Source organism: Pelodiscus sinensis, chromosome 5 (genome assembly GCF_052426305.1).
Source record: "Pelodiscus sinensis isolate ZL-2025 chromosome 5, ASM5242630v1, whole genome shotgun sequence".
NCBI classification, from domain to species: Eukaryota; Metazoa; Chordata; order Testudines; family Trionychidae; genus Pelodiscus; species Pelodiscus sinensis.
In genome coordinates this window covers 6,112,701-6,128,406 of record NC_143056.1, presented here as the reverse complement: position 1 = coordinate 6,128,406, position 15,706 = coordinate 6,112,701, and the positions used below count along the sequence as shown (strand labels likewise).

The 15,706-nt window shown below is 45.5% G+C and overlaps 1 protein-coding gene across 1 annotated transcript in view; it reads left to right on the top strand.

Annotated features, from left to right (window-relative positions):
• The window catches only part of MAP4K5 (mitogen-activated protein kinase kinase kinase kinase 5), an 87,688-nt gene that overhangs the window by 67,014 nt on the left and 4,968 nt on the right, over positions 1-15,706 (top strand). The window contains exons 18-31 of the mRNA XM_089778270.1: positions 412-454; positions 1,152-1,362; positions 2,089-2,186; positions 2,334-2,375; positions 2,543-2,627; positions 3,104-3,183; positions 3,547-3,607; positions 5,171-5,173; positions 5,258-5,372; positions 5,592-5,650; positions 9,650-9,753; positions 10,253-10,430; positions 11,620-11,688; positions 12,404-12,496. Coding sequence (XP_089634396.1) covers positions 412-454; positions 1,152-1,362; positions 2,089-2,186; positions 2,334-2,375; positions 2,543-2,627; positions 3,104-3,183; positions 3,547-3,607; positions 5,171-5,173; positions 5,258-5,372; positions 5,592-5,650; positions 9,650-9,753; positions 10,253-10,430; positions 11,620-11,688; positions 12,404-12,496 — 1,241 coding nt within the window. The remainder of the gene's footprint in view (positions 1-411; positions 455-1,151; positions 1,363-2,088; positions 2,187-2,333; positions 2,376-2,542; positions 2,628-3,103; positions 3,184-3,546; positions 3,608-5,170; positions 5,174-5,257; positions 5,373-5,591; positions 5,651-9,649; positions 9,754-10,252; positions 10,431-11,619; positions 11,689-12,403; positions 12,497-15,706) is intronic.

The window sequence follows — 15,706 nt, the reverse complement described above, 5'->3', positions numbered from 1 at the left end:
TAGCTCTAATTCCCTCTAAATGTCTTCTCAAAGCCCAGTCAGCAGTGGAAGTGTTGGTTTGCTGCTAGATATCATTGACCTCCCATGGTTCGGCAGATTCTCCCGAGGGTGCCAGATTAGAGAGGTTCAACCTGAAGTCTTCACTCTGCTCAATTATCTTTTAACATTACATTATGAAAGAACATAATTTAATTAAAAAATAAACCACTAATAAATATGAACCTGTTTTTCTGATCTGCCTTGTATTGTACATCTGCTTTGACCCCTATTTGTGTCAAGCTGTGAAAAGACAATCTGTTCCATGCGCATAGCTCGTCTGATTTCCACAGGCTGCATATTTTCAGCCAAGCCTATCGGTGTGTTTCTTGTTGGTAAAAATAACCAGGGTTCTACTGCACCTCTTTATTCTAGGTCTACCCTAAAGCGAGCAGGGCCACCACCGCTACCTCCTAAGGTAAGGTTCTGCTGGGTTTTAAAGAATTTACTGCCAAAAGACACTGTATGAACATACTGCGGTCTGATGCTTTCTAGCTGCTCATAAGCTTAGACGCTAATTTACTAACAGTTGGGGGGAACCTAGCTATGTTTTGTGCTGACCTGTACTCTGTACAATCCTGTTGGACGTCTGGGATTTTACTGGATGTCACTGGACCATCTAGGTTGTGTTTGTAAAAGGACGTGATATATGTATGGTGTGTCCTGTGGACCACTATTCTTTCAGCTACTTGGCCATTAGTTTTCACAATCCATCAAGAAAAGAATAATTCGCATACAGACTTGAACCTCTCTAAACCGGGACACTCTGGTCCAGCAGCTAGAAGCCTTGCTGGGCCAGCAGCAGCCCTGGCGGGCAAGAAGTGCAGCCAGGCCAGCAGTAGTAGGGCTGGTGGCCAGGCGCCCAGCCAGGCCAGTAGTGGGGGGCCAGCGTTGACTTCCCATGGTCTGACAAACTCCCTCATTCGGGATTGGTCAGTTCCTGAGGGTGCCGGACCAGGGAGACCCAACCTGTAATAAATTATCCAGCTGTCAACGTTCTGTGTAAGAATGGTGCTACATTTTCTACAGAAAAGCTAATGTAATAAATACATTTAGGCCTCTGAAAGATCATTTTTCACCTTATGTTATAACCCCGCCTATTGCATGTGTTACAGCCAAGGATAAACAGTTATCCCGAGGAAGGCCTTGCGGACGAGGAGAAGTCTCAGACGATAAAACACTTTCCAGATTCGCAGAGCCAAGCGCTGCCCGCACATAGAAGACAGAGTATTCCCGCTTGTGGACTGCAAGCTGAGCCATCCCCCATTGGTATGACTAGCAGTCTCAGCAGCCCGGGCCTGCTCACAGCTAGATACAGTGACTTGGGTAAATAATCTAAGCTACATTGTTTCCAGTTTTGTTGTACCTCTGTTAGTCCCAGAGACTCAGGGCAGGCGTGGTGTCTTTACTGGGCCAACTTCTGTTTGCTTTTGAACTACACAGATCTGCTGCTCTTCAGATCCCCGTACCTGGAAAGCTGGTTCCTTCCCCCAGCGGAAGTGGGTCCCATTAAAGATGTTGCCTCCCCCACCTTGTCTCTGATTCACGTTTTTAGAAATTGACTTGTTTCCCATGAAAAGAAACCTGTTCAGGAGCCGAAACGTTGACTTCAAGCCAAACATTATTGCAATAGAAGTAGTTCCTGAAGTACAACTTCCCTTCTCACGTGTGCTGGCCTTTCTCTGTGCCTCAGAGGTTTCTCTGCTAAAGGCCTAGGCCAGGCGCCTTCCTGCTGGCACAGGGATTGGGGCCAATCAGCACCATTCCTGTGTTGGTCCAACATGCGCCCATCTGCCAGTCTGAGCACGTCACAATGGCAGGAAAGGTAGGTTTCTCTCCATAGCAAAGAGCCCTGACCACCCAAACTGACTCCTTTTCTGCCACGCCCTCTGAAAAGGGTCAGCTGGCTGAGATTAATCTGCGATACTTCAGAGTGGTGCCTTCCTCTTCTCTAGCTTTAATTCTATATGTAGCAAAGAACTGGGCAGCAAAAGTCTTTGTACTGGATTGGTTATCGGATGCACATTAAAATGCACGTGGGCTTTGTTTTAGGCAACGGGGATAGTATGCTGAAACTCATTGAGGAAAATGCAGAGGGTTCCGGACCAGTCCCCCAACTGCCCCGTAAAAAAGACAAAAGAGACTTTCCGGTAAGTGTTCGGTGCTGGAGCTGTTAAATATTGATCCATGGCATGACTTGGTTAGCTAGCTGGCGTGGAGAGATTTCATGCACGTGAATGTATGGTGCAGTTTTAAACTAGTGTGAATCATTTTACAGCTTATCTCTTTCTCCTCAGAAGCCAGCGATCAATGGTCTGCCGCCAACGCCAAAGGTGCTGGTAAGAATGCGCATTTAAAATAGGGCTAATTGGGATCATATCTTTATTCAGCCGTCTTCTTATTTGGCCTATAGACAGTTAGCAAATTGCTTATTACTAGAAGAGTTCAGGGTTGAAACTCTGTACGTCGCAAGCTAGTTTCAGGTTTAAATTTTGTTTACTTTTAGATGGGAGCATGTTTTTCCAAAGTGTTTGATGGTTGCCCTTTGAAGATTAACTGTGCAACATCCTGGATCCATCCTGATACTAAAGGTAGGTTCACTTTCCCCCTTGGCATTTCAAATCCTGCGTGGCTTAGGGGATAGGGTGCTCCCCTGGGGAGGACAGGGTCGTGGGTTCGAGTTCCGCCTCCCCCGGGTCGGTTTCCCAGTATGCTTTAATATGGCAACCCTGGAAAACAGGCTATGCTGCATTAAAGATTCTGCCGGGCAAGGAGGGCTGCACCCGGGGGGGGGGGGCGGACTCTTACTTGACATCCTGCTCCTGAGGGGCATGTGGCTCCGCACCCTATGCCACTCCCAGGCACTGCCCCCCCTGCTGCTGTGGGGAAAAGCCACAGGGGAAGCGCATCACGGTGCTGCTGTTCCCCCAGTAGGGCAGGGAGGGAACAGCAGCTCACAAAGCTGCTTCCTCGTCTGTACCACAGGTGTTCCCGGATGAGGGACACTGAGTACAGCAGTTCAGGTGTATAGTGCTTTTGGATTAAGCCAATTTCCCTCCTGGTTTAGATCAGTATATTATCTTTGGAACAGAAGATGGTATTTATACATTGAATCTGAATGAACTTCACGAAGCCACGATGGAACAGGTAAGTACCGTGTCTTGCACAGACAGAATGTAACTGACCGATACGATGAAGCATCAGAGTCTTGTCATGTTTCAAGGAGGTTGATCGAATTGCTCTGCTCTGTTGCATAAGCTGGTTCACATCAAGCAACGCTCCCTTGGGCGTAACATTAGAAATCCTGAACTTTCAGGAGGATACTGTTGACACGGCCGATGAGATGCTCAGGTCAGAGGATAGCATGGAGTTCATCAAGAGGCAATTAGCAAGGCATGAGCAGAGCCTGAGGAAATGGATCAGGGACCCAGTGTTATTAACCCATGTATGTTTCTTTTGTAATTCAGTTTTTCTCTGTTACATGGAAATATCTTCTGCTTCTTTCTTTAGTTATTTCCCCGGAAATGTACCTGGCTGTATGTTATCAATAATACTTTAATGTCGTTGTCAGGTATGTATATAGTAAGCAAAAAGCCTCTCAAAATAATGGAAAAATACACAAAGCATTCACTTTTAAAAGAATATTTTCATGTGGGCTTCCTGTAGATTGGTAACATTATACTGAACAAGAGAATTGTGTGCTGTTTCCCTGTATTTCTGTTTTCCTTTTTCATGTAGGGAGTTTTACTTTGTAAGTTTTTTACACAAGAAATGTTCATAGATTGTAAGGCTGGACGCTTAGGAAATGAAACTTGGAAATACTAGGTCAGTTGTATCAGTAGCCTATCACTGGTTTTTGCCTGAAAGGTTAGGAGTTTGATTAGACCACAGAATACAAGTCTTGTTCTGGATCATGCCAAAGGCCCAGTTTGAGTGGGAGAAAGATCTTGAATTTTTCCTGCTTTTGGTCTCTGAGATTGCAGTGCCTAGTTCAGGACTGTGTTCCATTATTAATATAACAATCAGGCCAATGTGCCTCTTTATTGGGGAGGAGTGGAAAGGGCTTCCAAGAATTTAGCTGCGCTGTCTAATCATTCCCCTGGTTCACTGCAGTTTGGTGCCATCTTTAACGGCTTTGAACTTCCCAGTGGGTCTCAGCATACATCTGACTGACTCAGAAAATAGGTCTGATTGAGAGCAAGGAGAGTTCTGAGTTAAAGAGGAATGATGTACGCATGTGTGCACATGTAAATAATAATGAATTTGTAATTCTGACTGGTTGTATTCTAACTATAGATGATTTGAAACCAGGTGTTTTCCCTTCTCCCCGATATAAGGGAATTCTATGTATGAAATAGCTGCCCAAGGTTGATCTTAATTTTGAATGCAGCCAGATTGCAGGTCGGACCTTTAGACATAGGATGCCACGTATAGTCCAAGTCACATGATGATCTGGAGATAGTCCAGGATGGGTTTCCAGAAGGCTGGTGGCACATAGATTCCAAAGGTCAGAAATGACCACTGAGATCATCTGATCTGACCGCCTGTGTAATACAGGTCATAGAATAATCCCCAGAGCAGATCCAGTAGGAAAACATCCCATCCTGATTTTAAAATTGCCAGTGACAGAGACTCCACCATGACCCTTGGTAAATGGTTCCAGTGGTTAACTGCCCTCACTGTAAACATTGACACCTTATTTCCAGCCTGAATGTGTCTACCTTCAACTTCCAGCCATTGGTCCATATTGCACCTTTCTCCTGCTTTACACTGCCAGGCCCTGGAGGGAGGTGTTACTGGCCATAAAAGTGTTTTCCTCATTGGTTTTGAGTAATTGCAGGTATCTGTGCATAGACCAGTACCAACCGTGTATGCTAATAGTAATAATTTGTATGTAAATATATTTCTGTACGTTTAATGAACACATCCATGCCTGCATGGAGTATCAAAGAACTGCCTAGAATTTAGTGTGTGCATTTGTTTTACACCTTTTCTTAAATGTTCTTATTAAACCTTAACATCAGTAGTTGAATAATGGTCCCTCCTGATGTGCTGTCCTTTTGATCATGATTTGTTTCTCTTCACATTTTGACCTGGCTTCTCTTTTGGACATGTTTGCGGATCGCCTTTTTAGAAGGTAATGATCACTCTGGGTTTTTACCATAAATAGCCTCTGTCTGAGACGTGTGTGTACGATACAAATCAGTTTTCTGTCTTGCAGGGAAAACATTCCAGCTCTACTCCCATAACCTAATAGCTTTGTTTGAACAAGCCAAAAAAACAGGATTAGCTGCTCATATTCAGACTCATCGGTTCCCTGACAAAATATTACCAAGGTACAAAAATATTTCTCTTCTAGAATATTGGGCAGGGGGCTGGACTTGATGGTCTTCTAAGGTCTCTTCTAGCTCTATGATTCTATTCTGAAAAATGAACTCCATTTCTATACGGCCTTTTTCCTTTATGCTTCTGATATCTGTCTGTATGAATCAGTTCTATAAAAGGCTTTCGGGATTGGTCATTGGTGTGTGTTCTAACTTACTCTGTCGTTCCAGGAAGTTTTCCTTAACAACAAAGATTCCTGATACGAAAGGGTGTCACAAATGCTGCATAGGTGAGTGAGCATTCCATCTACTGATTTTTGACTTGGCTTTTATTATGGGGACAGAGTGGTTCACACTCAGGTTTAGTTTTAATTATACCTAATCATAATAAAAATGTGGGCCCTGCATAGCTCAGGAAATTAGTAATGAATTGCACAACTTCACTTTCTTCTGGTAAGTACCCAACAGGTTGTTACAAGGAGGAAGGAGAAAAATTATTTTCCTTACCCTCCGAGGACAGGACAAGAAGCAAGGGGCTTAAATTTCAGCAAGGGAGGTTTAGGTTGGACATTAGAAAAAACTGCATAACATTCGGGGTGGTTAAGCTTTGGAATAAATTGCCCAGGGAGATTGTGGAATCTCTATCACTGGATCCCATTCGGAATGGTCATCTGCTGATCTTTTGCAGACAAATAGTCCTTTTGATCCCCCCCAGGATACATCATCGTCCATCCAAGACCTCTTCCTGTGCTGTGTTCTTCTGCCATCCACTTTCTCTTCCTGTGTTTATAAACACAGACTATCTTAAAATATACCCTGCCAACCATGCTTTACCTTACCACAAGTGAAAGACCCACTGAAGTCAAGAGAAGTTTTGCTGGTAACTTCACTGGGGCCAATGTTTCTCTGCAAATCACCAACGTTTAGCCCAGGTCAGCAACACTCCTGTCATTACCACCTGTAAGATGGGCAGAGGCCTATATTAAAAATACGGCGATTGATCTTTGTCACATTCAAGTGGACAAGTATCTCTATCTGCAACCACTATTGCTGATTGGCCTCTTTACTGAGGCTGAACAAGAAGTGTCTAAGTCCAGTCATGAAGGATAAAATATCTTCTGATCCTCTTCTGTGAGCATTAACAAAGGATCTTAAAATAGCTGCATGATAAATGATCAAGGAATTTTGAGCTCGTTACGGCAGAGGCCAGTTTGACTTTGGGAATTGTTTTTAAACTTGGCTCCAGGGTCAATTATTTTTTTAATGTGATGGCAAACTAGTAAAGACAATGGCAAAGGACCATTTATTAATTGTAGGTGTACGTGGTATAGTTCAGCTGATTAAAATGCACTTGGAGCTGGATTTGATAGGCAAGTTTGCAACCCCCCCCCCTTTTTTTTTTAAATTTTGGAGTCCGTTTTTCCACCAGGAACTTGTGCACTGAAGTGTGTGTGTCATTGACAGTCAATGGAATGTAAACATTAAAAAGTTTGTTGTCTTAAAATAGTCCCTCCTTCACACCTCCACCCTGCTCAAGAAGTTCAAGCTACGACTCTGATTCTCCTGAGACTGATACTGCCTGCAAGGGGTTGATTTGTGACACTGTTGCAAAAAAAGCAAACATGATTCTGGGATGCATTAACCGGAGTGTTGTGAGCAAGACACGAGAAGTCATTCTTCCACTCTACTGTGCTCTGAATAAGCCTCAGTTGGAGTATTGTATCCAGTTCTGGGCACCACATTTCAAGAAAGATGCAACAAAAATTATTAAAGGTCTAGAAAACATGAGCTGTGAGGGAAGACTGAAAGAATTGGGCTTGTTTAGTTTAGAAAAGAGAAGACTGAGAGGAGACATGATAGCCGTTTTCAGGTATCTAAAAGGGTGTCATGAGGAGGGAGAAAAATTGTTCTCCTTGGCCTCTGAGGATAGAACAAGAAGCAGTGGGCGTAAACTGCAGCAAGGGAGGTTTAGGTTGGACATGAGGAAAAACTTCCTAACTGTCAGGGTGGTCAAACACTGAAATAAGTTGCCCAGGGGGGTTGTGGAATCTCCATCTCTGGAGATATTTAAGAGCAAGTTGGATAGACACCTGTCAGGGATGATCTAGATCAGTGGTCCCCAGCGTGGTGCCCACAGATGCCATAGCGCCCGCCGGGCCCTTTCAGTGCACCTGCCAAGTGATCGGGGCCGGCCCCTGGGTGCACGGAGCATGGGCGGCCCCCCCAGCTGGGTGTGCAGCACAGGGGCGGCCCCGGCCCCTGGTGGGCAGCAAATGGGCGGCCTCGCCCCATGGCGCATGGCATAGGGGCGGCGCCGGCTCCAGGCGTGCGGCACATGGGTGGCCCTGCCCCATGGCGCACGGCACAGGAGCGGCGCCAGCCCGAGGCGCACAGCACATGGGCGGTGGCGGCCCTGCCCCCGGGCGAGCAGTGCATGGTGTGTTCCGGCCGTGGGCTCACAGCGTATGGGCGGCTCCTTGCCCTGGGCGTGTGGCGCAGGAGCGGAGCCGGCCTCAGGCACACGGCGTATGGGCAGCCCTGCTCCTGGGCACGCGGCGCAGGAGCAGCACCGACCTCGGGTGCGTAGTGCATGGGTGGCCCCGCCCCCGTGCGCATGTGCAGCCCTGCCCACAGGCACCCGGCGCATGGATGGCCCTGCCCCCAGGTGCCCAGCAACCGCAAAAGATTGGGGATCACTGATCTAGACAGTGCTTGGTCCTGCCATGAGGGCAGGGGACTGGACTTGACTTCTCAAGGTCCCTTCCAGTTTTATAGTTCAGCCCCTCCTCAGCACCCGCTGCACTTTCTGGGACAGCAATGTTTGAAAATGCAGTGAGGGTAGAAGTTGGCTCAAGCCAAACTCACCTGCATGTGGGCACCTGGACTAGGGCCCTGTGGCAAGCAGGGCTTGCAAGCAGCCTGATCCTGGTATCACGGTAACTGGCTGACTGAAGGTGACCTGTTGTGCCCATTGGATCCAAATGTGGCTGAGAGTTTGAGTGCCACTCTCCACAGCTCTCTGAGAATGAGAGATGCTCTCTCCCTGTGTCCTCTAAGGGCTCTGCTGGGAAAGTTTTTACCCTGAGAGCAAAGCTTCTGGTTTCAGAGCCAGTATGTGAAAGTGCTGTACCATCCACGAGTACGCTGTGATTTTACTTGATAAGGCATTGTCCAGGGAAATAGCAGCCATTAGCAGGAAGAGAAGAGTCTAGTAAACACATTAATATTGGACAACTCCATTTATCCAGCCTCTGGCTCTCCACGTTAACCTAATCAGGACTCCTGAGCCAGAAGCAATTTCTCCTCGCCACTAGATGGCGATGCGACACTGTACGTTCCTAGTCTCTGCATTCTCTGGGTTTCCGATTATCCGATCTGGCACCGATCCCAACTAGATTGCATAAACAGGGCTCTACTCTAATACCGCGCTCAGTAGTAGTCTTTTTCATGAGTTGCTTTCAGAGCATTTCAGTCTGTAATGTATTTGTCCTGAGAGCACCCTGTGCAGTCGGGAAGTCCTGTTATTCCATTGTATATATAGATGGGGAACTGAAACACAACAGACGAGGTACAGTCATCAGTCTCTTTTGCCTGAACAATGGGACCGTGCGATCAAAGAATGGAAAGGAGCTGTGACTGTTGTTGATGTCAGTATGATGAAGGGGGTTGCTAAGCATCAGGAAAAGCATCTGTAATGGAGAGCCCTGTGGCGAGAATGACATTGACTAGGCATGCAAGGATCACGACGCTGACTGAAGTGGTGAGGGCTTTGTCATTGTGTATGTGCCGTGTACAACGCAGTGGGCCCTGGTCATAAGTGGGGCTGGGCTGCTAAGGTGCTGCAGTAACACAAACAAAGAATAATGTTGGAGCGCTAAGGCCTTCTGGACTAGGAAGAGGTGATTCGGTTAGGTTTTCAGGCTCTTTTGCAATTTGTTGTTCCCGTCTTCCTTCTGTTTCAGCAGGTCTCTTGCTTCTCTAGAAAGAAATATTTCTCTAGCACACTTGTGCTGTTTGCTTCAGTAACATTCCATGAGTTACTCTACAGGTTATGTAGGAAAAGTAGATAATTTTGTGTCCTCTTCATTTGGACATTAGCACAATAAATGGAACAAACATTTTAATACAGCACCACGTCATAAATCTGAGGCCAAAAGGTTAGTTTTTTGCAATGTGAATCCTCTGGAAAAATGGCTGTAATTTTCAGTTTTACTTGAAACGGGCTTGCTTGTTAAATCCAACCCTATTCGTTTTCAATGTGTGGATTTGTTTTGTTGTTGTTTTTATAGTAAGAAATCCATACACAGGACATAAGTACCTTTGTGGAGCATTGCAGTCTGGAATTGTTTTACTTCAGTGGTATGAGCCAATGCAAAAATTCATGTTAATAAAGGTAAGCTTTACCCAGTTACAAGATTTAGCTTTGCTGTTGCAATGTTAATCATTCAACTGTTATTGCAAATAAACAAATCTCTCTGAAAGTGTGGGAACCATTCTAGATTTTATGTCGAAAAGTGCTCTCTTTCTACCCCTCTTTGTGGGTGCTAAGCATCTGAAAATTTCGCCTCCAAACTTTTACTAGCTGTAAGGCAGATCCAGTGCCGGAGGGAATCAATGAAAGTCTTTGCATTGATTCACAAGACATTGGCTCAAACCCAGTGCTAGCAGTCACAGCCCTCCATAAACTAAGAGCATGAATGATGTGAAATGTTCCATCCTTTTGGATGTTTACTCTCCTTGCTGTGAGTAGTGCTTTGAATTACAAAGGCAATTGGGAGGAGAATAACGCACGTTCCTATCTCTCAGTATTTGTGCACATCAGGTTTTAGACTGCCTGTCTACATATTCGGTAAAAGTAACCTCTAAACTTGAGTTATCTCCTTTTCTTTCAGCACTTTGATTTTCCTTTGCCAACCCCTCTGAATGTGTTTGAAATGCTCGTGATCCCAGAGCAGGAATACCCCATGGTCTGTGTGGCAATCAGTAAGGGGACAGAACCAAATCAAGTCGTTCAGTTTGAGACAATCAACTTGAACTCTGCTTCTTCGTGGTTTACAGAAATTGGAGCCGGTAAGGATTTGGGGGTTTGATGTGTGAACCTTGCATTCAAAGTAATGTGGAAACACTTTCTCTACCAGATTTCTTACTTCACCTTAGTTAATTGAGGCAGGCTTAGATAGCTAATATCCAGAGCCAAGCCAGCCTGGATTGCACCTTCCTCCCTGGGCTTGGTCTTCTGAGCAGGGCTGGTTTGTGGTAAGATCTAGAATTACTTCTTGAGAAAAGCTGGGAGAAACCCTTCTGGTGTTTAAAACTCCTTCGTTTCCTCTACTTAAGCGTCACATAAGAGGCTGGTCCTGCAGACCTTTCCGAGTCTCTTCTCTGTCCAGTTAATTAACATTTTAAAAGGCTTTATTTTAAAAAATACCATGTATTCAAGTGTATGTATTTGAAAACCAGAATATGACCTACTCACCCACGTCCCTCCATGGGGGTCAGTCTGGGACCATTTCTTCTTTTCCCCCATAGACAACCCTAATGCTGTGCATTCCTCTCTCTTTTCATTCCTTATGGACAATTTTTTGTAATCTGTTGCCCGCTTATCCCATGGAAAAAGTTTCTCCGTCTCTTCAGAAGCTGTTTGTTACCTAGAAGATATTTGTCTCCACTAGTCTGATTCGGAAACATGTTTCCACATTTCAAGGCTTCTTTTTAGCAGCGCGAGTAGGCAAGCTCGTGTATGAATTAGAACTATACAAATGGCTAAAGACTAACTTGTCGGTTACCCTGGGCTTCCTCGACGGTCCCTTCCAGACCTGAATTCTTGTGGAGAAAAAGGTTATGTCCAAGGGGGAAAAATCTTGTGCTGATCCCCACTACTCACTCTTGTACCTCATCATGAACACCCTCGGAGATGGATTTGTTATGTTCTCGGCAGGCTGTCACAACCAAACGTACAGTGCGGTTCTGAGACAGGAGTCCCTTCCGAGCTATGATTTCTGTTTTAAAAGCCCTGTTTTTTGAGAGGCAGGACTCCCTTCCATGTCCTCTCCCCTCCCTCCATTGTCAGAAAACAGCTGAACAGTTGGTTTCTTTAATGCCATCGCTAAAAGAAATAAATACTCTACAAGAATAGAAATCCCTAGCTGCAAAGGTTGTGTGTAGGCTGGCAAATGTGCAAAGTAAAATATAAGGCTTGAGGAGGGTGGGCCTGTTTTTAAAGCTGTAACGTAAACCGTTTTTGTTTCCCTTTAACAAGGCAATCAGCAATTAGATGCCATTCACGTAACACAGCTGGAAAGAGACACCGTTCTAGTCTGCTTGGACAGTAAGTACTATCTCTGTGCTTGGAGTGGCGTGATAGAAACCTGTGCTTTGAGACAGGTGTTACTTTGATGTCAGCTCTTTGATTTTCTTTTGTACCGTAGCATTGTAATCCCAGGGGTTTAGTTCAGGTTAAGACACATGGCAATTCTATTGTAGCCCTCTTAAAAAAACATACATCCTTTTTCTTTGACTTTTCATTTCGGCATTTAAAATGAACGCGTTGTTATGATTGAGAACAGAAATACTCAAAAATGAGGACTTTTTAGAGCTTTGTTTCTTATCACACATAATTTGTACAACACGCACGGAAGTACAGCAATCTGTATGTACATAAGTGTGGGTAAAAAGTTTATGGTTTCTAAAGCAACCCAGTCCTGGTTTGTGTGTGGGGGGGGGGGGTTGTTTGTTTTTTGATTTTTTGGGTTTTTTTGTATTTTCATATGCAAACCTTTTGTTAGTTTTTTTTCTTTGAATATATCGTATTTCTTTTAGACTTTTAGTAAAGTCATAAACATTCAAATTTACATTCAGTCTTATCTACTTGTACGTTAATACAAACATGCTAATTGAGTTGTTCTCAACAAACTATAAAAGCCAGACATGAGAGTAAAGTACTCTTAAGCCTGAAGGATGTTATCATTTTATATTTAAAGCTGTCTACAGTCTTTATCAGCAACAGGTTTTAACACTTGATTTTATACATTTTCCCTCTTGAGAATTTGTGAAAATTGTGAATTTACATGGGAAGCTGAAGTCAAGCAAGAAGCTAGCATCTGAGCTCAGCTTTGATTTCTGCATTGAATCTGTAGGTAAGTAAAAATCTCCTGACTGGGTCTCAAGAACTGAGCCTTGAGCAGAAAGGATTTTATCTTAGATTGCATGGTTCTTTCTAGCCCAGGTTGGTTTATTGCCTGACACTAAAAATGCTTGCTACTTGGGAAAGTGCTTATTGTGGTAAATTGTGTCATAAGAATGGCCACACTGGGTCAGACCAAAGGTCCATCTAGCCCAGTAACCTGTCTGCCAACAGTGGCCAATGCCAGGTGCCCCAGAGGGAGTGAACAGAACAGGGAATCCTCAAGTGATCCCTCCCGTCGCCCATTCCCAGCCTCTGACAAACAGAGGTTAGGGACACCATGCCTACCCAGCCTGGCTACTAGTCATTGATGGACCTAATCTCCATGAATTTATTTAGTTCTTTTTTGAACCCTGTTAAAGTCCTGGCCTTCACAACATCCTCTGGCAAGGAGTTCCACAGGTTGACTGTGCTACATGAAGAAAAATTTCCTTTTGTTTGTTTTAAATTTGCTACCTATTAATTTCATTTGGTGACTCCCTAGTTCTTATGTTATAAAAACAAGTCCTTGACTGCATAGACTACTTAGGGAATATCCTGGGCCGTGTTTACAAGACAGCCTGGTTTTCAGAAATTCCGTTCTAGTGTCGTTCCGGTTGTTTTAAAATTAGATGTTTTAAAAGTCCAGTTTTTTAAGAGGCAGGAGTCAGTCCTGTGTCTTTCCCCCCGTCAGAATGAAGCTGGTTCATCTCATCTGGACAATTAGTTGATTAAAAATGAAGAAATTGCTCTAATCTGTTCCTCTTCATTTCTATAGCAATAAGAAGCATTTTTTATCTAAGGATTTGTGTTGTACTAGCAATTTTTAACAAAGCTGAGATTTTACTGGAGACCATGCAGATAGCAGTTTAGCTCACCCATGCCCTATTAATAATATATAGCTCTTACTTAGAATCATAGAACATTAGAACTGGAAGGGACCTTGAGAGGTCATCAGGCCCCATCCCCTGCCCTCACAGCAGGACCAAGCGCTGTCTAGATCATCCCTGACAGGTGTCTGTCCAACCTGCTCTTAAATATCTCCAGTGATGGAGATTCCACAACCTCCCTAGGCAATTTATTCCAGTGTTTAACCACCCGGACAGGTAGGGAGTTTTTTCTAATGTCCAACCTAAACATCCGTTGCTGTAATTTAAGCCCATTGCTTCTTGCTGTATCATAAGAGGCTAAGGAGAACCATTTCCACCCCCTCCGCATTGTAACACCCCTGAAAACTGCTATCATGTCCCCTCTTGTTCTTCTCTTTTCCAGTCGAAACAAGACACATTCTTTCAGCCTTTCCTCATAGCTCATGTTTTCTAGACCTTTCATCATTTTTGTTATATACACGGCGTATAGCCGTCTTGTTTTTGAAAGGCATTCCAGAATCTCGACAATTCTGAGCAGTGCTACACTGAGAGTATCTGCCTGGTTCAGTTGTCCTCGGAGTGGGTATTTAGTGTACATTTAATTATTGCAGAGCTGGAATTCTTTAATTTGTTCTGAAACCTGAGTCAGTGGTGCCAAGCTGCTAATAAAAATCCTAGCTGCAAGATCAGCTCCCTCTTCTCCAGCCATTCCTTGCAGTTTCACGCACCGGCCTCCTTAGGGATCTTGCCTTTGGCAACAGATTTTGGAGGTAGCTTTTGAAAGAACAACGCCCCTTGTTCATGTGTCCAGACAGGTGCAGGTGGTGACCGCACTGCAGTATTGTTCTTATTTGACAATTGGTCCTGAAACATAAAATGTGATGATTACGCAGTTGAATGTAGGAATGTTAAGAAGCTTGACATAAGAACATAAAAACCAAAGGTCCATCCAGTCCAGGGTCCTGTCTGCCAACAGTGGCCAATGCCAGATGCCCAAGAGGGAGGGAACACAACAGGTATCCTCACATGATCCCTCCCCTGTCACCCACCTCCAGAGAAACAGAGGCTAGGGACACCGTTCCTACCTATCCTGGCCAATAGCCATTGAAAATGCCTGTCAGCTACACGATTACTCGGTAAGCGTTAGCACTGCAAGCACTCAGTCCCGGCTCGTGCTGGGGTCCCGCAACTACCCCTGCTGCGGCTCTGCACTAAGAGTATTTTAAGAGCCGGTGGGCAGGCAGCCTGGCTGCCACATCATGCACCAGGTCCCAGGAACTACCCCCACTGCGGCTCTGCAGGGAAAGTCATTTAAGAGCCAGCAGCCAGGCAGGAGGTCTCAGTCCCGGCTTGCGCCAGGTCCCGGAAGCTCCTCCCGCTGTAGCTCTGCAGTAATACTTTCCTACCAGAGCCACAGTGAGGGTCGCTCCTGGGACCCAGGACTGGCCCGGGCTGTTAGCCAGCCCTCTAACAAATGTACTGGCAAAGCCACGGGGGTGGAGGGAATGTGTGTGGTTAGTAGCATTAACCGATAAGCGTCCACTTATCAGTTAATCGTTTAACCGACTACAGTATTGCATCCCTAGTCGAATTCTCGGTCAGAAAAGTTTCCCTCCTTCCGGGCAGTCAGTGCACACTGCCCTTTACACTCTATCACCGCTACTCTGCTTCAGCAGCTTTCCTTTGAAACTCGGCAGGATGGGACGATTCATGGAGGACTCTTGCGCTAATTGCCTAGCTCACTCTGCAGGTGGCTGTTCGGTGAATGGCTTAAGGGGCATAGTGCACTGCGGATGGCTCTGGGGAGCCTCAGGTTTAGAAAGTAGGGGTTGGGATAGGAATTAGTAGCTCTTCCTGGGTTATGACAGGAAGTAGGGAGCAGGAAGTGCACATGAATCTAAGGCAGGGGTGGGCAAGAATTTTTGGCAGGGGGGGGCGATCCAAGATTTTGGAAAGTGGTCAAGGGCTGTACTTTTCTGCAGAGGAGGTGCGGGGTCTAGGATGGAGGTCGGGTGCAGAAGGGCGCACGGGGTAAGGGACTGGGGTGCTGGAGATGGTGTGAGGTCTGAGAGGGTGTTTGGGTGAAGGAGGGGTTGTGACCTGGGCCAGGGGATTGGGGTGTAGGTCAGGGAGGGGGTCTGGGTGCAGGAGAGGATTCTGGCCTGGGGGAAGGGCACTAGGAGGGGGTGCAAAGGCTGGGAGGGAATCGTGATCTGGGAGAAGGGGAAAGGGGGGTGCAGACTACAGAGGATGTGGGTGGTGACTTGGGGCAGGGGAATGAGGTCAGGGTCTGGGAGGGTATTTGGGTGCGGGAG